At 56.0% G+C, this 24,245-nt stretch overlaps 7 protein-coding genes across 7 annotated transcripts; 4 read left to right on the top strand and 3 right to left on the bottom strand.

Annotated features, from left to right (window-relative positions):
* Positions 1 to 1,896: 1,896 nt before the first annotated feature.
* ISF_02701 (malate dehydrogenase) lies at positions 1,897 to 3,201 on the top strand (the record flags this gene model as incomplete). Its single annotated transcript, XM_018846307.1, has 3 exons — positions 1,897 to 1,950; positions 2,100 to 2,217; positions 2,366 to 3,201. 3 exons carry the CDS (start codon positions 1,897 to 1,899, stop codon positions 3,199 to 3,201), a joined length of 1,008 nt encoding a protein of 335 aa, XP_018707014.1.
* Positions 3,202 to 3,827: 626 nt separating this feature from the next.
* Positions 3,828 to 7,843, bottom strand: ISF_02700 (cation-transporting ATPase 4; the record flags this gene model as incomplete). The annotated part of the gene is made up of 2 exons (XM_018846306.1): positions 3,828 to 7,427; positions 7,487 to 7,843. The coding sequence occupies 2 exons, from the start codon at positions 7,841 to 7,843 to the stop codon at positions 3,828 to 3,830; spliced, it is 3,957 nt and encodes a 1,318-aa protein (XP_018707013.1).
* A 1,165-nt stretch (positions 7,844 to 9,008) lies between these two features.
* On the top strand, positions 9,009 to 9,863 carry ISF_02699 (major allergen Asp F2; the record flags this gene model as incomplete). The annotated part of the gene is made up of 2 exons (XM_018846305.1): positions 9,009 to 9,420; positions 9,499 to 9,863. The coding sequence occupies 2 exons, from the start codon at positions 9,009 to 9,011 to the stop codon at positions 9,861 to 9,863; spliced, it is 777 nt and encodes a 258-aa protein (XP_018707012.1).
* Positions 9,864 to 10,244: 381 nt separating this feature from the next.
* ISF_02698 (C4-dicarboxylate transporter/malic acid transport protein) lies at positions 10,245 to 11,609 on the bottom strand (the record flags this gene model as incomplete). Its single annotated transcript, XM_018846304.1, has 1 exon — positions 10,245 to 11,609. The coding sequence occupies one exon, from the start codon at positions 11,607 to 11,609 to the stop codon at positions 10,245 to 10,247; it is 1,365 nt and encodes a 454-aa protein (XP_018707011.1).
* Positions 11,610 to 16,934: 5,325 nt separating this feature from the next.
* Positions 16,935 to 17,955, top strand: ISF_02697 (hypothetical protein; the record flags this gene model as incomplete). The annotated part of the gene is made up of 2 exons (XM_018846303.1): positions 16,935 to 17,058; positions 17,126 to 17,955. The coding sequence occupies 2 exons, from the start codon at positions 16,935 to 16,937 to the stop codon at positions 17,953 to 17,955; spliced, it is 954 nt and encodes a 317-aa protein (XP_018707010.1).
* Positions 17,956 to 18,415: 460 nt separating this feature from the next.
* ISF_02696 (O-methyltransferase, family 2) lies at positions 18,416 to 20,028 on the bottom strand (the record flags this gene model as incomplete). Its single annotated transcript, XM_018846302.1, has 4 exons — positions 18,416 to 19,000; positions 19,068 to 19,247; positions 19,307 to 19,657; positions 19,720 to 20,028. The coding sequence occupies 4 exons, from the start codon at positions 20,026 to 20,028 to the stop codon at positions 18,416 to 18,418; spliced, it is 1,425 nt and encodes a 474-aa protein (XP_018707009.1).
* Positions 20,029 to 21,637: 1,609 nt separating this feature from the next.
* On the top strand, positions 21,638 to 23,932 carry ISF_02695 (hypothetical protein; the record flags this gene model as incomplete). Its single annotated transcript, XM_018846301.1, has 1 exon — positions 21,638 to 23,932. The coding sequence occupies one exon, from the start codon at positions 21,638 to 21,640 to the stop codon at positions 23,930 to 23,932; it is 2,295 nt and encodes a 764-aa protein (XP_018707008.1).
* Positions 23,933 to 24,245: the final 313 nt, after the last annotated feature.

Here is a 24,245-nt window from a genome sequence, read left to right as displayed (position 1 = left end):
CCTCGGCGCGGCGGTTGGCGCTCGCGTGCGCGGCCATGCGCTCGCGGCCGCGCTGGTCGCGGAGCTCGCGCACCAGCGCCTGCACCTCGTCGGGCCGGATGAGGGCGGCGCCGCAAAAGGTGCACGGCCCGAGACCCTCTTTGACGCAGATGACCTTGCCACACGAGAGGCAGTTGGGTGCCGCCGTCTGCAGCGGGTGCCGGGTGGCGACGCAGCGGCAGCGCCGGGCGCGCGGGTCGTCGAGCGACGGGTCGGTCGACACCTCGAGGGCGCGGATGGCGGCGTCGAGGTCCGCCACGGCAGTCGACTGCCCGGCCATGGGCGTGCCGCCTGAGATGGAGACCTTGGTCGTGCCGCCGCCGCCGGAGGGTTTCGGCGTGGAGCTGCGTGTGTTCGGGTTGGACTTGGACTTGGGCTTGCCGAGGGACTCCGAGATGAGGAAGCCGGCGGACGAGGCGTGCTGCTTCGGCGCTTGTTGCTGCTGCTGCTTCTGCTGCGGCTTGGGAGGAGGCTGGCTGTTGGGCGGTGAGGCGGGACGCGAGGGCTGGTTACTCGTCGGCGCGCTTGCCCGCTGCGCTATGTAGTCGAGATCCGCATCATTTTTGCTGTACGCCGTCCCCAATGGGCCGGTGTAGGAGTCGACGAGGCGGGCCTGCGGGGTGCGTAGCGCTGCCTTCTTCTTCTTGGGGTCACGCTTCGGCTTTCGTACGGCGTCGACGTTGGAGGGCGATGGACCGCTGGCACTGGAGCTGGCAGAAGTAGTGGTAGTTGTATGAGGAGTGGCGGAGGGAGTCTCGCGACGGGCGTTGAAGGACGCGATAAAGTCGACGGCGAGGGGCGAGTCGCCGAGCAGGTTGCTGAAGTGCGATGCGGCGTCCTTCTTGGACAGTGTCTTGGCGTAGTCGAGGACCTGCTGCAGCTCGCCCTCGGGCAGGGGCAGCAGCTGCGATAGCTGGACCTGCGACATGATGGGCTGGCTGGTACGAATGTGTCGCAGTGGTGGTGATGTTCGTGGTTGAAGAAGTCGAGGTGGTTTTGGTCATGGTTCCGTTTGTCTGAATTGGGAGTGCCCCGCCAATATGCGTCACTCGCCGATCACACTAGGTAAACGGCTTGCAAGGGGACGATGGAGGACAGAGCACATGCTGACTTGCGATTGAGGAGACTGAGTGATATCCAGAAATTGCATCTAAGTTGAAACTAATCGCCGATTTTGCAATGTCATGGCGTTGTATAAAGTGCGCTTGCAGCGCTCGGGGGGGGGGGGGGGGGGCACACCAATAGCGGGAGAGAGAAATCAATGAGATGCTGCATCTTGAGTCAATTGACCAATTCAGCCATTCATAGAAGATTTCTCGAGCTTGTGGACATTGCAAATTATTGTCGCAACTGATAAACGTCCACCAGTGCTGATGACAGTGTGCCAGCCAAAGCCAATGTGCTCACCCACTGTCTCCAATTACTAACTCTGGGTCAGGTGTAGTAATATTCTGCACCAAGGGTCCGCACCAACAATCAGCTTCCCAGGCTGCATTACCACCCAAATTTATTAACCAGGCAAAATAATCTGGCTGTTGGTAGTGATTGGTAGGGTAGGATTGACATAGCCGAGCACCGCCGAGCTATGCCCGTGTTTCTTCCTGGCAACCCAGCCACATGGAGGCTAGTGCGTGTGGCTTTTCCGCTTTTTTTTCTCACCCATGCCCTCTCACAGCCAAAAAGCAGGCCAGCAGCACGAGGCCAAGCCTGGCAGGGGCCCATCTGACCGAGCAACGGATGGACCAAACGCCTTTTCCCTCAACCACCTTTGACAAGCACCTCACTCAACCTTGTAAACCCCCCCAATCTGCCTCTCTCACATCCTTCTTCCCCCCAATTCTATCCTCACCAGTCACAATGTTTGCTGCCTCCAGAATCCAGACCCGGGCTTTCTCTGCTTCGGCCCGCAACGTACGTCTATTCCCATAGCTTCCGGCCGTTGAAGCCTTGGGGCCCTTTCCCCGTCAAATTCCCCAGAGCTCTGCAAGCCCCCTTGCGTCATGGGCGGCTGTCATTGAACCAATTTTGACGACCAATTGCTAACTTTGACTGGCTTTTAGCTTTCCAAGGTTGCCGTTCTTGGTGCCGCTGGCGGTATCGGCCAGCCGCTTTCCCTGCTCCTGAAGCTGAACCCCCGTGTCACCGAGCTCGCCCTCTACGACATCCGTGGCGGCCCTGGTGCGTTGAAATCTATACCCTGTTGGCGCCCTGCGTTGTCTCACATCGCGATTGCTCTCGTGATCGCGGCTTGAGGCTTCGCATTTGCGTCTGAGCGACCTTTTCTTGTCCACGACCCCCAAACGCTAACCAAATTTTGTTTTCCCAGGTGTCGCCGCTGACATCTCCCACGTCAACACCAAGTCCAACGTCACCGGCTACGACCCCACCCCCGAGGGTCTCGCCGCCTGCCTCAAGGATGCCGAGATCGTCCTCATCCCCGCCGGTGTTCCCCGCAAGCCCGGCATGACCCGTGACGACCTCTTCAACACCAACGCCTCCATCGTTCGCGATCTCGCCAAGGCCGTTGCCCAGTCTGCCCCCAAGGCCAAGACCCTGGTCATCGCTAACCCCGTCAACTCGACCGTCCCCATCTGCGCCGAGGTTTTCAAGGCCCGCGGCGTCTACAACCCCAAGACCCTCTTTGGTGTCACTACGCTCGACGTCGTCCGCGCCAGCCGCTTCGTCTCCGCCATCAAGGGCACTGACCCCAAGGACGAGAACATCACCGTCGTTGGTGGCCACTCCGGCGTCACCATCGTTCCCCTCTTCAGCCAGAGCAGCCACCCCGACCTGACCTCCAACGCTGACCTCGTCAAGCGTGTCCAGTTCGGTGGCGACGAGGTCGTCAAGGCCAAGGACGGTGCCGGCTCTGCTACCCTCTCCATGGCCATGGCCGGTGCCCGCATGGCTGACTCGCTCCTCCGCGCCGCTGCCGGCGAGAAGGTCATCGAGCCCACCTTCGTCGAGTCTCCCCTCTACAAGGACCAGGGTATCGACTTCTTCAGCTCCAAGGTCGAGCTCGGCCCCGATGGTGTTAAGGAGATTCTCCCCGTCGGCAAGGTTGACGCCGCCGAGCAGGCCCTCCTCGACGCCTGCATCGTTGACCTCAAGAAGAACATCGAGAAGGGTGTCTCCTTCGTTGCCCAAAACCCTGGCAACTAAGCGTGCTCTGCCACTCAAGCTTTGGCGTAAAAGCGGCTGGTTGTCCCGTTGGGCAGGCGTGCCGCCGTGATGAAATTGCAGAGTGATCCAGCCCAGAGACATAACGGGATCTACCTGCCTGTATGAAAAAAAAATTGTAGGATGAAGGGAGGAAAATGAGAAATGCAATCTTGAGTTCGGAATACCACGAGCAGGAATGGGGCTCAATTATTTGTGTGCTGGAGCTCACGGCGTCAATTCACCTTGGCTCCTTGTCACTTTCTGTTTTAACATGTGTTCGGCTTGAGTTCAACTTCTAGACACAATAGAGAGTCTGAAAGCACCATTGGTTACCACTACATTGTGACGCCCTGACGCTATAATTTCTACTCACTTTCAGGATACGAGTGTGACGCGTGGAGCTCAATGCAACATGTATTCATACAGAAAATAAAGAAAATCTCTGAACCATGCTGCAACACCCCATAGTAAAGTGTATATACACAAGTTCCTCCCCATCGTCTATAAAAACCCCTTTATTGCCTACTTCTATTATTTCTTCTCATTTGCATACGTTTAAAAATAGATGGTCTTGCCAAATCACAACGTGCACCAGCGCACCTCCAGCTCTTCTACCCTGGGGATTCTCACTGACGCTGGCGGCCGGCGCGCCACTCCTGCAGCTGCCTCTTGCGCTCCTCGACCTTGCGCTCAAACTCGGCCACCTTTTCGAGCCGCTTCTGCTCCTCCTCGACCGCCTTCTTGTCCGCGACGACCTTCTTGCGGGCGGCCTCGCGGGCGAGCTGCTCGGGGCGGCGCTCGGCGATGTCGCGCGGACGGTAGTCGCTGAACAGGGACTTGAGGACGACCTCGATGACCCAGCAGACGACGAAATCAAGGGCCATGACGACGGTCATGTTGAGTTTGAACTCATCGGTGAAGGGGACGAGCTTGATGCCCTCGTTGATCTCGGGGATGAGCTCCGTGGCGCAGACAAAGGCGAGGCCGGAGACGCCGACGATGCCGTAGAACATGGCCTTGTTCTCGGTGAGGGCCTCGCGGAAGGGGCGGCCCTGGTAGTTGATGGCGAAAGTGGAGACCTGCTGCACGAGCTGCAGCAGGTAGATGGCCGAGTTGAGCAGCGACGGCTCGAACTCGGCCTCGAGGTCGACGTCGTTGGAGCGCGGCTCAAGACGCTCGCAGAGGCGCGCGACGTAGATGAGCGTGACAATGTGCACGGCGAACTGGCCAAGGATGGAGCCGATGATGTAGATGTTGAAGATGTTGGGTTGCGGACGCTCCTTGCTCAGGCCCTCGACGACCTTGGCGCGCGAGATGCTGAGGAAGCACACGGACATGAGCATGCCACTGATAGTGTACTGCGTGTCACCGAACTTGATTCCCTCGAGGTACAGGACGGACAGGGAGTAGGCGGAAATGAGGCAGTTGAGCGCAAGGATCTTGTACATCTGAATGGTGGCAACCAGTGTGCAGCGACCCTGGCGGATAATGTTGGGGATGGCGATGACGTCACGGAGCTTGGACGTGAAGGGAGCCGCCACAGAGGCGTCTCCCAGCTTCAGGGTGGGAGGCTCGTCGTCGCCGAGTTCGGCTTCCATCATTCCAGAAGAGAGCTTGTCGGCGAGGCTCGCGGCCTTGGCTTGGGCAGCGGCTTGGCGAGCGGCACGAGGGTCGTTGGAGTTGATCAGCTGCTGGGCGGCAGGCGAGGTGATGGTCTCGAGGGGGTGACCGGCGGCCTTGACATATTCCTCAACAGAGATGCCCTTCTTTTCGGCTTCGCGCTCAACAGCCTTCTGGTAGTGAGGGTTGGCAGGTCCGGGAGGGTACAGATGGGCAATGAGGACAGGGGCAGGCGGCTGAGGCTGGTTGAAACGCTTCATCAGGTCACACTGCTTCTGGTACATGTCCTTGAGTCTAGTGTTGCGAGCATGATCCGCGATGCGGGTCAAGTCATCCTTTGTACCATTCAGAAGCGCGACACCAATGTGAGCCTGCTTGAGGGCACCAACATCATTGGTACCGTCGCCGGCCATCAGAGTGTAGTATCCCATGTCTTTGAGGCTGAGCAGGATATCTTCCTTCTGCTTGGGCGAGACGCGAGCGTACACCCAAGCGTGACGAATGAGAGTGTCCCATCCGGGCTGGCCCTGGAGCTTGGCGAGGGCATATCCAGTCACACAAAGGTCGTTGCCCTTGATAATCTTAGGATCGATCGGCTTGGTGGGGTCAACAGAGATGATAATGCGGTCATCAACGCTACGCCAGACGAGGTGCGCAGCTCCCTTATCATCCTCAGGGGCGTCCAAGATGAGAACATCGCGGTCGACAATCTCGACTTCGCGGGCGACGTGTACGGCGGTAAGAGGATTGTCACCAGTAATCATGACAACACGGTGGCTGCTCTCGTTCAGCATCTGGACCGCCTCCTTGGCATCCTCTTTGAGAGGGCAGTGGAGGATCAAGAAACCGGCAAACGTCAATTCAGCTTCAACATTCTCGCGTTTGAGGTCATTGATCTTGGCAGCACCGAGCTCAGAATCGACAGTCAGCTGCTTGTAAGCAAGAGCAAGAACACGTGAACCTTTGCGAGTGAAGTACTTGTAGGTCTCTTCATAATCAGCAGGGACGTCAACCAACATCTTCATGATGGTCTCGGGGGCTCCCTTCACGCCGGCGAAGGTGCCCTTGAGCTTTTGACCGGTCTTGGCATTGGTACCGTTAACCATGGCGATGGAACTTTGGCGCTTCAGGGCAGAGGAGAACTGGAAGCGACGCTTGATCTGGACGTTGCCAACAGTGCTCCCAGCCTTACCCGTGCTCGAGAGAATATCCTTGCGTCCCAGAGTCCAGCCCAGCGAAGCGAGGGTGGCCTTTTCCATCGGGTCTCCGACAATGTCACCTTCATCGAGCTTAACCAGGGCATGGGCAGTGGCCAGGACCAACTGTGTTTCCAGGCTTGCTCCTTTGACGGAAATAATGGTAGAGTGGGCGCCGTCAGATTCCTTTGTATCCTCGACATCAGAGTGGTTCAAGCCAAGTCCAGCAATGCCCTCAACGACGAGGTCCTCGCCAGTCAAAGTTCCAGTCTTGTCAAAGCAAGCCACATCGACGCGGCCGGCGTAAGGAATGCGGAAGGGTTCAGTGCAGAAGATGGCTAGTTTAGCCAAAGCAGCCAAACTGGTGTTGACGGCAAGACTGAGTTCCATAGGTAGCTCAGGGGGAACGACACTGGTCACAATCAAGATACAGTCGAGAAGGAGCTTGGAGCGCTTGCGGTCCTTGCGCACACCTTCATCCCAGACATACCAAGACGCGGCAATGGCGAAAATCAGGAGGAACAGAATGAAAAGCAAAGCCTCAACGTTGTTAGCGGAGACATGCTCAGTAGAGTAGATCATGGTGCGGACGAGGCTGCCCTGAGAAGTCTCGAAGCCAGTCTTGGTCACAATGGCCATGGCACCATTGTCAGGAGGTGTAGGAACTCCCGAGGAGAGGACGGGCTTTTCTTGGTCGGCAGTGCCGTGAGTAACTTGGAGGACCTTGGTGCCGCCCCAAAGGAAAGCATTCTTGTCAAGACCGTCGGCATCAAGAGTCGCTTCGGCGGGGCGGAGCTGGATCGAATCTTTGAGAAGGGGGGTACTCTCGCCCGAAAGCATAGCCTCGTTCACAATAGCAGTGCCCTCGACAAGAATCATGTCACAGGCAACACCACTGTCATCCTTGGTACGGGTTACGGAAACAAGGTCGCCGGGAAGGAGAGCATCGCTCTGAACCTCGGTCCAGGTGCCAAGACGATACACCCACACATCGTAGGGCTTGATGCTCATTCCTCGAAACTCGGTCAAGGTGCGCTGACGCTGCCAAACAACGGTGCTTTCGAAAGCGACGAGCATGAACAGCGTAAAGAGCGAGTAGTACCAGTAGTCGTCAAGCATCCATAGACCAACACAGAAAATCTGGAAGACAAAGAAGGGCGCAACGGCGTGCTCCTTGAACAGCTCAGTGAAGGTCGGGACGGGGATATCGAAAGTGTTGGAGCCATAATGATGCTCCATGCGCGACAGCTCGGACTTGTTGGTGATACCGCGCGATGACTGGAAGTCGCGGATAAGAGGCTGGGGCTCGGAGTCGATGGCATACTTTAGTGTATCGAAAGACTTGGTTTCAGGATTGTACAGGAAGCGGCGCTTCTGGAACAGGAACGAGATGTTGGTCTTTCCACCGGCCTGAAATTGTCGCGTTAGTAGGTTGCAGCGAAATCTGACCTCAATTGCGCGCCACGCACCTTGTCGCGAACCAGCTTGCAGATTTCGGCTGAGCCGGCGTTGGCGATGGGGATGACCTTGATGAGCTGAGCATCTTCAACAGACTTGGCAGACTGCGCAGTGAAGATAGCGTCGAGGTTGACGCTCCAATGCGTGCTCAACCAAACCAAGGACTGAACCGTGATGATGGAGCCGACCCAGACAAACGTCCACTCGGGGGCGCCGATGTGCTTCTCGTAGAGGTCAGGGGTGAGAAAATATCGGAGGAAGACGGGCCAGACGATGGCGAACGGCCAGATGTAAGTGCGAAAGTGAAAGGAGAGCGGATTCAGCAGCTGCGCATGCTTAATCTGCGAATTTTCGACGAGGGGCGCCATCGTCAAAGATGTCCGGAAGGCCGGCGCCGGCCAGGAAGCCAGGGGGGAGGAGGGGGAGGGAGAGAGGACGCAGCGACGGGCGCGCCAATTAGCGATGGCGTCTGCTAAAGTAAATTCCTGCGCCGTGGATGGCAGGAAAGAAGCCGAGGAGCAATCACCAAAATAACCTTGATGGTGATACGGCGGCAAAGCGAAGATGGGGGAAAAGACTTTCGGCAATGTCCCGCGATCTGTACTTTTCTCAGCGTGGCGTGGATTTTGGCTGCCTTGCGCTAGTGTGGCTCGAAAGGCCGAATGAGGGAACTTTTGCCACACGTGGCTGGTGCAGACGAGGGCCGCGCATCAGACGGGCAATTATTTGCGGCTTTCCTAAAAATACAAACAAGTTGTATATAGAGAATACTTTGGATTGTACTGGGATGACGTAAATCTCTTGATATTATTGAAAAGTGAAAAACGGGTCAAAGTTGGTTCTCAGTTGTAGTAAGACCCGTTAGAGCTGATCCATGTATAAGTCAGGCCCAAGGTTCGCCAGCAGGTGACCGATGCGACGGTGGATATTATTAATATATTCGAGCAGCAACAAAGAAGACGAACCATCTGCCCAGAACAAGCTTGAAAATAACTCTATTGTATTGGCGATGGTAGCGAGCCTCGTGGACCCGGCAGTAGCTAGCCTCATGGTCTTGGCACTGCAGCTGGCAAGCCAAAGCACCTTGATGTCCATGGTGATGAAGCCATGGTCGCCAATCTGTTGGTCCTTTGGGATTCGAGACTCTGCATCTCTTTGTAAATTTTTCTTGGCAGCGTAAATGGCTGAAAAGCTAGCAAATATATTGCCCACCAACCGGGGCGCCGACGACGGGCATCATCGACGTTGTCCTCTACTGGTCCTCTACCGGGCTCACGAACTCGTTGCTCTCTCCACTTCCCAAGGCTGAACACGCCAGTAAAGAAAGCCTCATATTGGAGGAATGCAAAAATGGCGCAGAGTACTGTCTTGGCAGGTACATAGACGGCCATCTTGACCGCTATCAGCAACACAGGTGCTGAGCGTCGCCAACTGCCTGGCTATATATACCTCGACAAGCTGCCCTTGATGCGACGCTCTCTTGAACGCCAGGCTCATACCACATCCCATCAAAAAAGGTCCCAGCTATTCAATATGAAGACGCCCAGCTTCCTTCTGGCCCTTGTTGCCCCCGGCCTCATGGCTTCGCCGCTCGCGACCGACAAGGCGACCCCGACAACGCTCGTCACCACGCCGACGACGACGCCCAAGGCGGGAGGCTATAACTGGGCCGAGGGATGGCAGGCATCGTTCCCCATTCACTCCTCCTGCAACAGCACGCTGCGTGCCCAGCTCCAAGGCGGCCTCGACGACGCCGTGCAGTTGGCCCAACACGCCCGGAACCACCTGCTCCGCTTCGGCGGCAAGTCGGACATCGTCAAGCGGTATTTCGGAAACGGCACCCTGGCGGAGCCCATCGGCTGGTTTGATCGAATCGTCGCCGCGGACAAGGGAGTCATGACCTTTCGCTGCGATGACCCCGACGGGGTCTGCGCGTCGATGCCAAGTACGTGTCCCAGACATGCCATCTATCTATAGAGTATCAGAGATGAGACAGACAACTAACGAGGCCATGTATTTATAGCTTGGGGAGGTCATTACCGTGGAAAGAACGCGACCGAGGAAACTGTCATCTGTCCCCTGTCCTTCCAGCTGCGGCGATCGCTCTCGTCGACCTGCAACCTGGGCTACACGGTGGCCGGATCTCCGCTCAACACCATCTGGGCCGTCGACCTCCTTCATCGAATGTTTCACGTGCCAACGATCAACGAGAATGTGGTGGACCACTTCGCGGACGGCTACGACGAGATCCTGGCCCTGGCTAAGAAGGACCCGGCTAAGACCGCCAGAGATAGCAACGCGCTCCAGTATTTTGCGATCGATGTTTGGGCCTACGACGTTGCGGCTCCAGGAGTCGGCTGCACTGGCAAGGCGAAACCAAAGGCCTAGACGGGTACGAGGGATGAGACAGCAAGGGGGGCAAAAGTGCTTATCAGTAGCTTAATGCGAAGCATAAATGCCAATGTCGTTGTCGAGTCGTGGCCCTGGCGATGCTGTTCTATATTAGACGATTGTCTCTATGCCATTTTATTTTCTCGCTTGGCGCGAGTATTATATATGAGTCAAAATGATGGGCAATTCAGAAGCTGAATAAATTGTGTAAAAAATGAGACTAGTCTGGTGAAAGAGTGAATGCTGTGTATGCTCTGTAACTTCTATAATGTTGGATGCCGGCTATGCAGAAAACAAGACAAAAAACGAATGATGAAAAAACCACTTTTCGCGTGGACCGTTGGAAAGCAGTAAATGTGACAAAAAGAAGACGTTGTTCTAATGATCCTCAACGTCTTCGTCCCTGCCAGGGTACAGAATGTCCTGTATAACGACTGCGCGAATCTGGAAAGAAAGGACAAACAAGTAGGCGCATAGCATCATGATGCTCATGACTGTGGTGCACCACGCGAGAGGTGCGCTTCCAAACTCTCTGGCCATGTTAATCGAGGCCAAGGTAAAACCGGTGTTGGGGAAGACGGCAGCCCACCAGCCAAGATGGAAGTATTTCGGCGGTGACTGGACCACCGCGACGACGGCAATGAAGAACCACCAGAGACTGAGCGCCCAGAGGAAGACGGCGCTGATCATGGCCAGGTTGTAGAGGACAGTCTTGTCGAGAAGCGAGTTGTCGAGGGCGGTGGACGCCTCGAGCGACTTGGCCATGCCGATGAGGGCCAGGGCCGTGAAGGCGGGCGGGCCGACGCACATGAAGAGACCCGGGCGGTGCTCGCGGTTGGGCAGGCCGGACTGCATCAAGCGGCCGATCATGTGCGCGTACATGAGCATGGCGACGGAGAGGCCGAGGCCCTGGCAGGTGAGGCCGGCGCCGAGGACGGGCAGGATGGCGATCTCGGACTGGGTCTTTGCGATGACGGAGGCGATGGTGCCGGAGAGCATGATGGGGAAGATGGGCAGGATCCAGGTGGGCATCATGGTCTGCAGCTTGTGGCTGTGAGAGGCGAAGACGAAGCTGTACTGGCCGACGGCGAGGGTCAGGGTGAGCAGGACGTAGCCCCAGAAGACGCCCTGGATGGCCCAGGACAGCGTGCCGTCGTCGTTGGGGATCCAGTACCGATAGGTGGTGGTGATGATGGTGGCGAAGGAGAGGAAGGCGGTCGGCACGAAGAAGCCCTCGCGCGGGTGCGTGATGGAGCGCACAAAGTCGCCCTTGTGTAGTAGGAAGCGTAGTACGATCAGCGTGGTGACGGTGAAGAAGATGACGAGGTTGATGAAGTAGACGACGAAGCCGACGGTGTTGAGCCCGGGGAAGGAGTTGATCTGGTTGCCGATGAGCAGCGCCAGGCCGCCGGTGCTCATGGGGAAGGTGTACCAGGCCCAGGTGAAGTGGTGCAGGCGCTGCTTGAAGCCGAGGCGAGGGCGGTTGGGGTCGTAGGGGTCCGGCGTGGGCGACGAGGACTTTTTCTCGTCTAGCTCGGAGAAGTCGTCGAAGGCGGAGGCGCCTTGGTGGCGGTGCTTGGGCCGTTGGGATTCCTCGTCGAGGCCGGAGGCGGCGGCCGGGCGGTGGTCAGAGTGGAAGGAGTTTCTTCTCGTCGGCGTGTTGGAGTCGATCCAGAACGGAGCGGCGCCGGCGACCAGCTTCCCGAAGGACGAGGCGGAATCGTTTCGATTGTTCTCGTTCATGGTGCCTGACCAAGTCAACGAGGGAGGGGGGGGGGAAGGGGTATCAAAGTCGTCGTATAAGAGATGAAGCAGAGATGAAAAGAGACAAAATAAATATGAAGCAAAAAGTAAAAAGGATTGACTCTATAGTTAAACTAGGATCTCTCGGAAAAGGGAAAAGAAACAGAGTTACGAAGTTATCTTGAGGAGAATAGACCCGTGCTGCCCGGGGGGGAGGCCATCCCTTTTAACAAGACAAGGAGACCAAAGCAACCAAGCAACCAAGGCCCTTGACTGCTGGTTCATGTCTAATACAATCTCAAAGTACTCAGCATGGTGGGCAAGGTTGTCAAAGTGATCGGAAGGCTCCCTTGCCTAGTTTGGGCATAGCCCCCCCCCGGTCAAGGCCCAAACGGAAGACCCGACAATGCAAATACTGACTATGACTAGTTGGATGGATGAAATGATAAAGATCACTAGTGGTGCAACGGTAGGTAGGCAGTTACGGGAGGGCCATGTCGTTGCTTGTTGCAGTGCCGCCGCAGAGCCTCAACGCGGCCGGGGGGGGGGTCCCTTGAAGCATTGGAGCGACAAGCGTACGTCGGCGTGGTGGGCCGCGGCGAGGACGGCCGTGCGCTTGCTTACAAGGTGAATCGAAAGAAAAAAGAGTCCAGGTTGTCGTTTTCGTCTTGGCGTCGCCAGAGTTGTAACGGGTAACAAAGGGGTGGTGGTCGATGGGCCAGTTAGAAGGGAGAGTTGATGGCGTGCTGTCAGGCAGACTGCGTGGTTGTAAATGCGGCCATATCTGCCAAGACTGGATGAACAAGGGTTGAACTTATTTTTGCCTACATTGTAAAGGAAACCAAAACACCGTTGTTTTCTTTTTTCCTTGCCTATGCCTATCAGAAGCATCGCCTATAAATATCGTGGAACTTGGAACTTGGTGTGTTTCGTCCTTGGCAGCGGCCATGTGGGTTTGGGCGGGCACTGTTGGTTTTGCGAGGGCCGTAGTTTAAAACCCAAACCCAATGGCCCAATCTGCAGGGATCAGCGGAAGGTTTGGGGGCCAGGGATTGCCCATTGCTCATTGGCACGTTGTCAGTGAGATAGTCAGGCAAAGAGATGCTAACTGGGCGAAGGAAAAAAACGCCACTGATTTTTGCTGCTGCCGATTGTCATGTCCGGGACGGGCGATTTGCTTGGCAGCGTGCCAGTACGGCATCCCTATCTACAGTAGGAGTACCACTCTTGCGGTGGTGGACTTGACTCGATGGTTTTTTAGCCCCTGATTAGTCCAATCATGATGGTTTTAGAGAGGCCGCCGGTTCTCTGGTGATTAGGTGATTAGGTGATGGTGATAAAAATTAAAGTGCTGACAGGCATCGCGATCTTCCGTACGGTGTGGTGTGTGAATCCGAACCTGCGGCAGCCGCATCGCTTTGCCATGAGGAAATCGCACGGGCCGCAGAAACTCGTCCAAAGGGGCAACGAGGACAGACAGATTCAGGAAAGGGCTCTTTTTTTTCTTCTCGGCGACAACCTTATCTACACCAATGCAAAATGCAAAATGCAAAATGTGTTTTATGAACATCAATTTCGAGGTGAAACACTTTCGTGGCCTCTGCACCGCCGCAGAACCCACAGCGATTTTAAAAATAAGAATACCAAGAAAATAGAATAAAAAATAAAATGCAACCCATGCCCATCCATGATATCCATGATTAGATTTATTGCCACCTACAAACTTGCAACCCCTTGCCCGGTGTCGCAAAGGTGCGTGGCCATCTTGGCGCAGAGTCTCTGTGGCGTGTGACATTGATAGCAGCACACCACCCGCCGCTGGGAACAAACCCTATTGGTCAGTTGTCGCGGTACTCGACTCGACGACGCTGCAGGCTCTTCTGCTACTCGCATCGTCCACTCGAGAAGGGATTTGCAACTGCAGATATACTTAGATACGGAGGCCATCTCTTGGTACGCGACAGGTATGAGCGACCGTCCCATTTTCCCATTACGGACGGCATCGACACCGAGGGCATTCACCCCTTACGACTACTGGTACGATTGATAGACCCTTCCTTAGTCATCCGCTGCTGCTCACGGAGCAAGTTTTGGTTGCACAACCAGACAGATTGTGACTGATCCTTTTCCACGTGTGTTCTGACGCAATCCCAACCACCTGCGCCGCATCTCATCAGCATTTGAAATGGAACCAAGATTTTTCACCTGCTACCTACCAACAAGGCCGAGTGTCAGGGCCCCCGGCGGCGGTTGTGACAGCTGTAGCCGCCACCTGTGCTTTGCCCACCTCTTGCCTTCCGTCCACACATGTGAGGAGGTACCAGCCCTCTTCTCTTTTCCTTCCTGTGGCTAAAGCTACTCGCCATGTAACACTAACATTCCATGACTAATTGGTAGGACTTAGATGATGCGACATAGGTATCGCGCACCGCCGCTGACTGTGCGCCAGGATCGACGACGCGGCCGTTTCCCAACTTGCATCTAGGCTGAACAATGGCAAGAGCTGCGCCGCTGAACACTATACCAACGTAGGGGTGGACACTCATGGGATGCGCCAACTACCACGCCCGCATTCACTTCCAGGACGGCTCTCCGTCGTGGCTTTTTCGGGTTCCTTGGGTGACCAGCTGCGCCCACGGGGCCATTTACGAGCTCAACTGCGTATTATACTGCCCTTACTGAGCAGCACTTGGCGCTAATTGCAGACGGCCAACTGTATACAAAGTATCCTGTGGATTACTACCTAGTCTACCGCTTAGAGGACAATGTAGCGCTGCGCGGTGGCAATACCTCTCTGCGCGTCGATGATCTCGCCGTGGCAGACGCACTGCGGCAAGGGGCACTCTGTCAATACCCTACAGCATGGATGAGATGTGAGAAGATTCTTCTGGGGACTGGATTTAGAGCCTAAATGGTCCGATGTGCCGCCGTTGGCGAATGTGATACTACAAGTCTTTGGAGTCTGTCAAGACTGGAGGAGTGGGAAAGAGACTGCACTGGACAATTCCCCCGAGACTGATAAACGCCTGGATGGTCTTTTCTTGCTGGACGTTTTTGCAACTTAAAATCCTGCATAAAATATGCAACAGGCACTGCTTCAGCGAGTTTTGGGAACCAAGGAGTTGGAGGGGGGAGGGTGCTTGGACGGGCCTCCCCTTGGACGCGACTCACATTCTTATTCCTAAGCATGATTTTGACCTTTTTTTTGCCTTTTCTTATTCTGCATCCGTATTACTCCCTTGCTTTTCTGCTTGACCGAGAAAGAAGAAGAAAACTGGATACCGCCGAGATATCGGTCAGCCAAGATATATGCGATGTAGTAGCGAGGTTGTCATGGACCCGCGATGGGTACGTGTCCACAGAATAGAGTGGCCATTATCGCCACTCTGGCAGTCCACCGGTAAGGAAGATTTGATCCCAAAGGCACGGGAGACCAGGGGGATGATGCTTGTGGATTACCATGAAATTAGCGAGACGGGCATTGTCGGGTTGAAGTCGTTGACAGGTTGACAAGTTGACAGTTGTCGAGTTGACACGACCTCGCCGACTCCAAATCCCTACCACATAGGTATTTCCCAAATATACCTATATGGAAACAAGCTCGATACCGCCACGCCTTGGCCCGTAATAATTAATTCCTTCATACGAATATGCAAGGCTTGCTTTTTCGGCACCGTCGACGCCTTTCAATGTGTCAAATCCCGAATACACTGACATTGGACACAATGCTTACAAGGGAACGTGCTGTCCCGACTGGCCAAATCGTGCCACAGAGCTCAAAGGCACACCCATCTTTCAATCCCAAATCATTCCTACCGTTGCATCCAACTTGAACGCTGACCAACCCGGCAATTCCAGCTCCCGGATGTCCCGGTAGAGAAACCTGAGGCGGTGGACTTTGCCGCAGCTTGGCGAATTGGGTCGCTAGGCTAGTTATCCGTTCTCTCGTCCATCCACCATCACCGAGCTCCACGGGCTCCATTCATTCTTGTCTCCCGAGCGATGTGGCATTTTTTTTCCCCTGGTTATGAATGATTCCTGGTTGAACTGCAAAAAAAAAAAAAAAAAAAAAAAAAAAAAAAAAAATACAGGTGGACCAGAGTCGGAGAGCCCAACGGGGCAATAAACTCTGCGCCCCAAAACGACGGGCGCCCGGGCTCCGGATGATAAGGCCGGACGTTCGATGGCCGGGCGATGGTGGCTTTTTTTTCCCCTGCCGATGCCCGCACGCCGGTGGGTGGCTTCTTCTTTCCCTCACCCCCACCTCGATCGCCGGGTAAAGTCAGAGTGGTTGACGGTCGTCGGTGGCCAAGATGGAGGGCGGCTTCTTGGTCCGGCTTTCGCCAGCCACAACCAAGTTCAGATCATCAAGATGGCCCAGCCTTTGGCTTCGTGCCAAGCAACTTATCACACAGAGTAGCAGCCAGCCAGCACTGCCACTTGCGTGCGCGTCCGTGTGAGCGTGTCGAAGCGCCGACGCACCTGCCATGTCCGGGTAAACTTAACTCTACATATGCGGTTGAGGAGAAGATGGGGTGTGCAAATCTGTCATTCGTTAGTTATCAGTTGTAGGCCGCGGTCAACTGTCCGCGCCACAACCAGCCTCTGCGAGAGCTGACGAATAACTAATTGCTTCGCCACCAACTGGCCAAGTATTGCCCGGTGCAACTCCTCGATGCCACAGTTCGGACTCTCCCATGATTGGCCGCCTGTTATCTTGGAGGAATCGATCCGCGCTGGCTGCATCCAGATTCCTGGGCATTACCTTTCCCACTCCCCCCCTTCCACCCCTATCAGTGTCCATTCGTACCGACAGTATAACTACCAAGTGCAATGCAACATCAGACAATCCAGTCAAACCAGGGAAATTTATAAAACATACTCGTGCACGCTGTTACATCGCTTCGCACGGTGTCCAGCGGGTTCCTTACTCGCTGAGACAACACGCGCAAACCTTGCTTGGCGGAGGACCGGACGTCTCATGGAAATTCCAGAACCACTCCAATGCAACCCGACCAACAAGCAGGCTCTGTTTCTGCCAATGCCTCCCGATGGCTGCTTATCTTTTTTCATCCAGTGCCAATAGTCATATGATGTTCATCCCAATTGCAAAGTATTATACAACCATTAAATGAGATGCAAAAGACTAGGGTAAGACACCAGTGACAATTTGTGAGCCGTGGTCTGGCGCGGGTAATTGCGGGGGCGGTTCAGTGAGCCTCGGCCCAGGGCGTGGGTATTCGTGCCCAGGCAAAAGACTTGACCAACATCTTGGGGTTTGCATTGTAGAGTCATAAATACATCTCATCTCAATTTATAGTCGCCATGCCTGATGCGACTCCGGACAAGCGGCATGACGCCGCCACAGCCGCAAAGGCCACCAAGGTGCAGCGCGTAGACGACAACACCTATGTCGTCGACCTGAGCCCGGCATTCAACATTGGCGCCGGTAAGTCGCAAGATGAACCTGTTGATCCGTAACTCTACCGATACCGGCGCGCTGACACCCCGAAAAGTCCCCAACGGTGGCTACGTCGCCGGCCACTTCCTCGCCGTCGCGCTCGCCCACGTCGCCGAGCGCCACGGCCATCGCCACGTCATCGCCGCGCACTGGGACTTTCTCGGCCGATCGCGCCCCGGCCGCGGCACCATGGCCGTCGACGAGCTCAAAGTCGCCCGCAACATGTCCGTCCTGCGCATCGCCCTGTACCAGGACGACAGCGAGCTCTGGGTCGCGCGGCGCCGCCCCGTCATCGTCGCCTCCGTCACCTGCCGCGACACGGCCACCGAGACCGGCCCATCCCTGGACGGCGGCTGCGCGCCGCGGAGCCCGGTACCGGCGGCGGACTTGGCGCTGCTGCCGCTCGGGCGCGATCCCGGCTGGGCGCGCTACGAGGCGCGCAACTTTCGCAGGAACCGCCACTGGCACATGTACGAGCCCAGGAGCTCCGCGGGGGGGCCGGCGGGGGTGCGCGACACGTGGGTTGAGTACCAGTCGGGCGAGCGCATCACGAACCTGGATTTGCCGTACCTCGCCGACGTCACGCCCGCAATCTGCGCCCACGGGCTCCAGCAAGCGGCGGCCGGCGGCGCGGACGTGCCCGCCTCTTGGTACCCGACGCTCAACATCCACATGGACTTCAAGAAGAGCCTGCCCGCGGACGGCGTAAGGTGGCTGCGCCTGCGGACGTCGGTCCGCGCTGCCAGGAACGGCCGCTACGGCTGCGACGTGGACGTCTTCGACGCCGACGGGGATCTCGTCGCGCAAGCCCGGCACGTCGCCATGATTGTGGACATGTCGCGCAACACGGCAAACCAGACTACGTCAAAGTTGACGAACTTGTAAATAGGAAATGGAAATAGAATTGGGGGACGGACGGACGACTAGACTCGGGCGGGCAAGCCATCATGGCTAGAGCTGTGCCAGATCCAGGGCCATACATACATACATGGGCGGCGACATTCGCGTCTTTTGCACACAAATGCATAATACGAACATATAAATACACTTAATTATGCCACTTCCCCCACCAGCTGCAACTTGATCAATGAACTTCCAAGCCACAGTATGCCGTGTAACCGCACCGTATCCATGCAAGCTGAACCCGGGAGCCAGGTTGGCAGAGAGTTGGAGCGGACATGTCTCCCAAATGAGACTGCAACCACGGACAAGATTATTATTAAACATATAAAAGACTTGTTAATACCCAATACAATCACGACCATAGGTACTGCTGTGCTGCCTAAGATATGGTCAGATACAACACGACTCCTCCCACCCTTGTGTGACCGCGACAGCAAGTCGTTCACGACCCATTAGATGATCCATTAGATGGCCCGCGGTGCCGCGCATCCGGCTCACCCGTATGCTCCTCCACTTCCTTGTCGTCCCACACTGCTTCAATAAACGACAGTTTTCCCGCTGTTTTGGTAGCACCCTTCCATCGGAACCGGAGATCAGCCTGCGCAAAGAGCGACGCCCAATCACCCGCCTCCCGCTCCCGCGCGTTGCATACGGCCCTCATCAGCAGGTCCATGGTACGGACGCTCTTCTCGTCGCTCTTCGATAGGGTCCCCGGTGGGGGCAGGACATAGTCGTTAATGACCACCCGCGCCCCGGGCTTCATCACCGGTACGAGCGCCTTGAGCGCTGTGACGGCATACTTGTCGGAGAAGGCGTGGAATACGTGGCGGAAAAAGTAGACGTCAGCCTCCACGGGCTGCGGATTGAAGCAGTCGTGCGCCATCAGCTCGACACGAGCGGCCAGATGCTGCGGAACCTGCCCGATCGTCTGCTCGGTTCGCGTCTCCGCCTTGTCCTGCACGATAAAGGACAGCTGCGGGAAGGCTTCCGCGAGCGCAAAAGCAACGTGACCTTGGCTTCCACCAATCTGTGATGCGTAGAGAGGGTCAGCGTCACCTGAAGCAGGATCTGATTCCGGGTCGGGTGTCACATACATCGACGACTCTTGCGGCCCCTAGTTCGGACCAGGGGTATCCGTTCGTGGTATGTGACAGATCATATCCATCACGATCACCTTGTGCCTTCATAGCGAGGCCGTAACGCTTCATTCTCGCGTGGTCCGACTGCATGAACTCGAAGAAGGGGATGTCATTTCGGTAAGCTATGTTGACGCCCTAGAGTTGAAACATGGTCAGCACAACACATCGACGATAACCTCACCGGTGATGCATACAGTCTCGTTGGGCTCTTGCGAGCCTGGCCACTTTTTCATGGCCTCAACGGTGTTGACAATGGGCCGAAGAAGATCGGTGGTGAACATGGCGACCCAACTTGCCACACTCGGGTCCTCCAACAGGAGCAGGGATGTTCGGCTGTGTGCGACGTGGTCTGGGATGGGCTCGGAAAACAGGTCATTTGCCATGGCGAGGCGTAATATGCACTTCAAATCAGAAACAGTGACTTTGATGTCCGTGAGCTGTTGTATTTTGACGGCGAGGTCGACGTATGAGATGCATCCCGAGGGAGGCACGGCCTCGGCGATGCGGAACTCGCAAATGGCTTCGAGGGGAATGTAGCTAACCGACTACCCGCACTCTATTAGAGACTCCTGACCATTTGCCGACATTCAAGCGAAGATGTACTCACATTCCACGCCAAGTTCTTGAGGGCATCCTTAGGGCCAACAAGCAAGTCGTGAAGCTCCTTGGTAAGGGCTATGAGTTCATTTCTGGTAGCCTTGTCCTGGAGATCCAGCTCATCTAGAGCAAAGCTTGTTGATCCACCAAGCTTGAAAGATGGTGCATCAAGGTGTTTCTCGTTGAGGCTATTGGTGAGAAGCGCGGTTTTTGTTTGAATGTCGTCAGACAAAGCGGAAAGGTGGGTGACTGCGCTTTGGGGCGCCACGCTGTTGCCGTTTGTCACAGGCGAAAGAGTATGAGAGGTAGTGCCGGGCATTTTGTCTGGTTTTGGACTTTTCATGAAGCTGCGGACGGGAGACAGGATATGTCATGAGATGATGAAAGCCTGGCCTTTAAATAGAGAGAGATGGATCATAGGCACTCTGGTCAGGCCTGGCCTGGCACAGCCCAACCCTGTCAAGGTGGCGCTTCTTAAGACTCACCCATCTTGGTATCACGTCGATAAGTCCCACTACAAGAGATGAAAACTGCGGGATGAGATGGCGTCGTACGCCGCAGGGGGGTCATTCGGTGCTCATGTGCCAATACGTGGAACATTAGAGCGCACTTATCAGCGCCTGCTTCTGAGATGTGACCAAATTTTGACCCGAGTGCAACCGCCTCAAATCGGACGACTCTTGCTTACAGCCTTTGATCGCTTGTCGTCCCTCCTTGTTGGAGAGGGTGCTGTTTTTGCCAGTTGTGAGTGACGAGGCTGGCAAGGCATGCATGATCGTGGGTACAGTGGGCACCCTTTGTTGCCCTGCGACCAAACTATGGGTGTTCTCTTGTTATTATCCGTTTCTCAGACCGGGTTTGAGATATCTTGGAGGCCGGCGCGTAGGTTGGGTCTACCGTTGGGCGGCGGCAGGACAACGGGGCGAAATCTGCGTGTGGTTCCCCATCGTCTCTGCCCATGCTGATATGGTTCCACAGCGCAAACATGCTTGCTTCGTGGACAAACCGCTCAGAATGACTTTGATAGGTCGACTCTCGGGATGACACTTCTTGGATACGGCTGCTGAGACTTTCGTCACTTCCGGTGGTGGCAGAGACAGGCTGCGGGCGTTACCCTGCACGCGCAGCTTTCACCGCCATTGGTTTCGGCTAGGAAGCGTCCGCGGCGTCGAGTAGAATCGGCAACGGAACGACTGCATCGGCATATCAAAGGTGGTCCCCAAAATTATATTATTAGAGTGGTGCATGTAGCATTGTTGAAACTGCTACTGTAGCTAGCCAGAAGACAAAGGGTGGTTGCCTGCGGTAGGTGCTTTGGTTAGAGGTAGGAGGGTTAGTTAGCGGTACGTACCTGACTTAGGCGGGGGATAGTTGCGTCTTGTTAGCTTGGCTTTTCATTGTCGACAGTGTGGGTGGAACAGCACTAGTTATGCCATATCTGGACGGAAAATGAAGAATGATGCGTATCCTCTCAATAGGTCCTCCTGGCTCGATTTTAATCGCTGGTGATGCTGCCTCCTTGTCCAGCAGTCACGCGTCCATGCTGCACAGCATACCGAACGGGGCTTATCTTGCGGCGTGAGGCTGAACTGGTCTGGCTAGCAAATTATGGCTCGGAAGCAAAGCCGGACCAGGTCAAACCCACACAGCTGCAGCTGCAGTCAGCAGCGCCCAATTTCCGCTCTACACGATAACTTGTCTCCAATTCAGACGTGGGCTGCCGTCACGATTGTTGCTGAATGCATCGGTAGAGGCTTTGAGCCCTCGACGCATCTCCTCGACACCCTCAGACCGACCGACACGACTGTAACCGGGCTACTGCAGCTGTGGGCAAACTCGAGCTACCTCAAAAGCTTGTTCCACGCTTTCAGTAGGGGAACCGGCCATAGGCAGTCGCAATCGAACCGAGACAACGAACCGATGCCAAGATGGTTAGCACAGAGGTGATCGTGGCCATCGTCGCCCTCATCATCTCTCTGGTGGCCCTGACCGCAACCTTCATGCAAGTTCTTCAGCAGTACTATGCTTCTGCCGCGGGCTATTCTCAGTGCAATGAAAAGGTCATGGGCGGTTGGGCAAGAACCAAGACTAGACGATTCTCTTGGGAAGAGCTGCGTTATGAAGTGCAGTACGACTCACCCGTCATCTTCGTTTCGCCCCCGCACAATAAGCGCGGCCCGATCCCCGACGCCCCGATATACTTTCTCGACGGTACCCCCAAGAGCTTCCAAGACACATGGACCACCTCGGAGCTTGACCCGCGCAAGGAGTACCTCAATCTATCAGCCAAGGAGCGCATCCACACCGCGGACAATGAGCGGGCGTCGTGGTCGGTGCTCCTCTACGCCATCCAGAGGATGGAAGCCAAGTCGAGGGAGTGGCAGGATAGGCAGTACCCTCCTCCTGGATCTCTGACGGCCAAGTATGGTCTGCCCAGAACGCCTCCGTCGCTCCGCGAGCACCACACTCTGACGGTAGCGCTGCAGCGCAAGAGGAAGAGCTGGGACACCATGCCGCTGTCCATGACAAAACCGTATGCGACGACCACCATGTGCCATATGATTGAGATGCTTGCGGCCTTGGGAGTCTACTGGAAAGAGTTTGACCGACGTCGCGATCGCTACTGGGCTGAGGGAAATGGGTTTCTGGTGCTTGGCGAGCGAAATGACTTGGGAATTGTCTTTTCGCTGCAAGTCCACGGCCAGTGCACTTTTGAGCGCAACAGAGTCATCCCCGTCGACTATGTCAAGGAGCTCACTTTTGGTTATGTGCCCACCATCTATCGTGACACAATTGACCAGAGCCGACTCAAGGTGCCGAGTGACATGCCGGAGAATCTCAGTTCGCTGCAGATGGGCCGTGATCGAGAGCTCGCTGAGAGCCTGACGGTTATTGGATGCAGCACCAACGCCGTCAACTACTTTCTTGAAGACGGCAATCGCACATCACACATATTTCCCCTCGCATTCGAGATTCTCGGCATGCTTGGCCAAAACTTCCACATCAGCAACAGCAGCTTTACCTACATCCCCAACCCGACGCCATATTCTTTCGACAAGCGCTCCTTTTCGCTACGCAAGCTTTTAGAGGCGTTCAAGTCGCATTTTGACGGCGACGTCGAGACCACGCGCAATCAAGAAATTGTCGATGTTCTTCGCTGCCACGTCGACGATGTCTTGAAACACTACTGGGAAAGGGACGGTCCGCAGCGCCTGATCTGCCTCCGAGTTCTGCATACGGCGATTGACGACACGGATGAGATTCTAACTGGGAAGAGAAAGGATTCGGTGGAAACGGGTAACAACGACCCGGCGGCGGCCGGGGCTGCGGCCGGCAGCGCCGCCATCCCCGTGGTGATTTGCTCCGAGGACCCTAGCGAGACAACGGGCGAGACGACACACCAGAGCCGGCGTCGGGAAGCGGTGCAGGACGTACTGCGATCCCACATCCAGGAAGTCTTGCGGCTGCTCAACGAGCGCGACGACCGAGTTGAGACGCAGTCTCTGCACGTGAACCTAGCCGACCGCACACCGACATCGCCGCTGCAGCCGCGAGCGCTCCATGAACGCATCTTTGGCTTGCGACCCACGCCGCCACCGCGGTTCGAGGACGTCGACGATGCCAGCCCGGACGAGCGCCAGCAGCTGCTGATGGACGTGTACTTTGAGGTGGTGCGCCTCCGCGTCGTGCCCAAGGCGGCCTTCTCGACGGGCCGTAGAGCGAGCCTGGTCGGGTTTCAACGCCCGCAGAGCCTGCCGAGCATGCGCGGTGGCGCCCGAAGCATCTCCCGTGGGCCTAGCCTAGCGCCGCGGCCTGGTTCCAGTCGCGGCGGCTCGTCTGCCGGCGACGGTCCAGCCGCTGATCATCCTTTGGCTCTGTTCACTGGCCCTAGCGCCGATGAGGAGCATGCCGGCGCTGCTGACGCTTCCGCCGTGACCGGTGATGCCGACGACGGGGATGCCGACGAGCACGACGCCGACGAACACAACTCCTACGACCACAGCGCGGACGATGAGAACGGCGTGGCAGTCGATGCGACAACGGACCGACGCGGGAGGAGCCACGTATCGCTCGCGAAGCAGCTGGCCTCGCACGACGACATATGGTGCACGCTCGTTTTCAGGATGATTTGCTGGCTGATGCTTCATGACTTTAATAAGCTGGACGTGCAATTGCCCAAGAGTGAGCTCCTGGGAAGCCGCGTGCCCGTATACATTGCATAAAGACTGGCGACTTCTTTTTTTACCCTTTTCTTTTTGGCATACCCTCATAGCGAGACCTCTTTTTTGGATAATGATGTGCATAATGGAAATCTGTGTTTAGAGCCTGCATAAATATCATTTCTCTGTATTTCTTCTTCCGCATTCAGTTGGGCCATGAACATGGAACAATATTCCCAGAGGTGTTAGCAGGACATTCCTGGCAAGTCATCAGCTCGATGCAGTTTCTATTTTCCAGCCGAGCTACGGCATGGGAGAGGGAAAAAAAAGTAATACTGCATTCCTGCCCCTCGCCGTAGGGGAGGGGGTGGAGCTT

The sequence above is a fragment of the Cordyceps fumosorosea genome (genome assembly GCF_001636725.1).
Source record: "Cordyceps fumosorosea ARSEF 2679 chromosome Unknown scaffold_4, whole genome shotgun sequence".
Classification (NCBI taxonomy): domain Eukaryota; kingdom Fungi; phylum Ascomycota; class Sordariomycetes; order Hypocreales; family Cordycipitaceae; genus Cordyceps; species Cordyceps fumosorosea.
The sequence above is the reverse complement of the archived record's forward strand: the minus strand, read 5'-3'. Positions and strand labels throughout refer to the sequence as shown.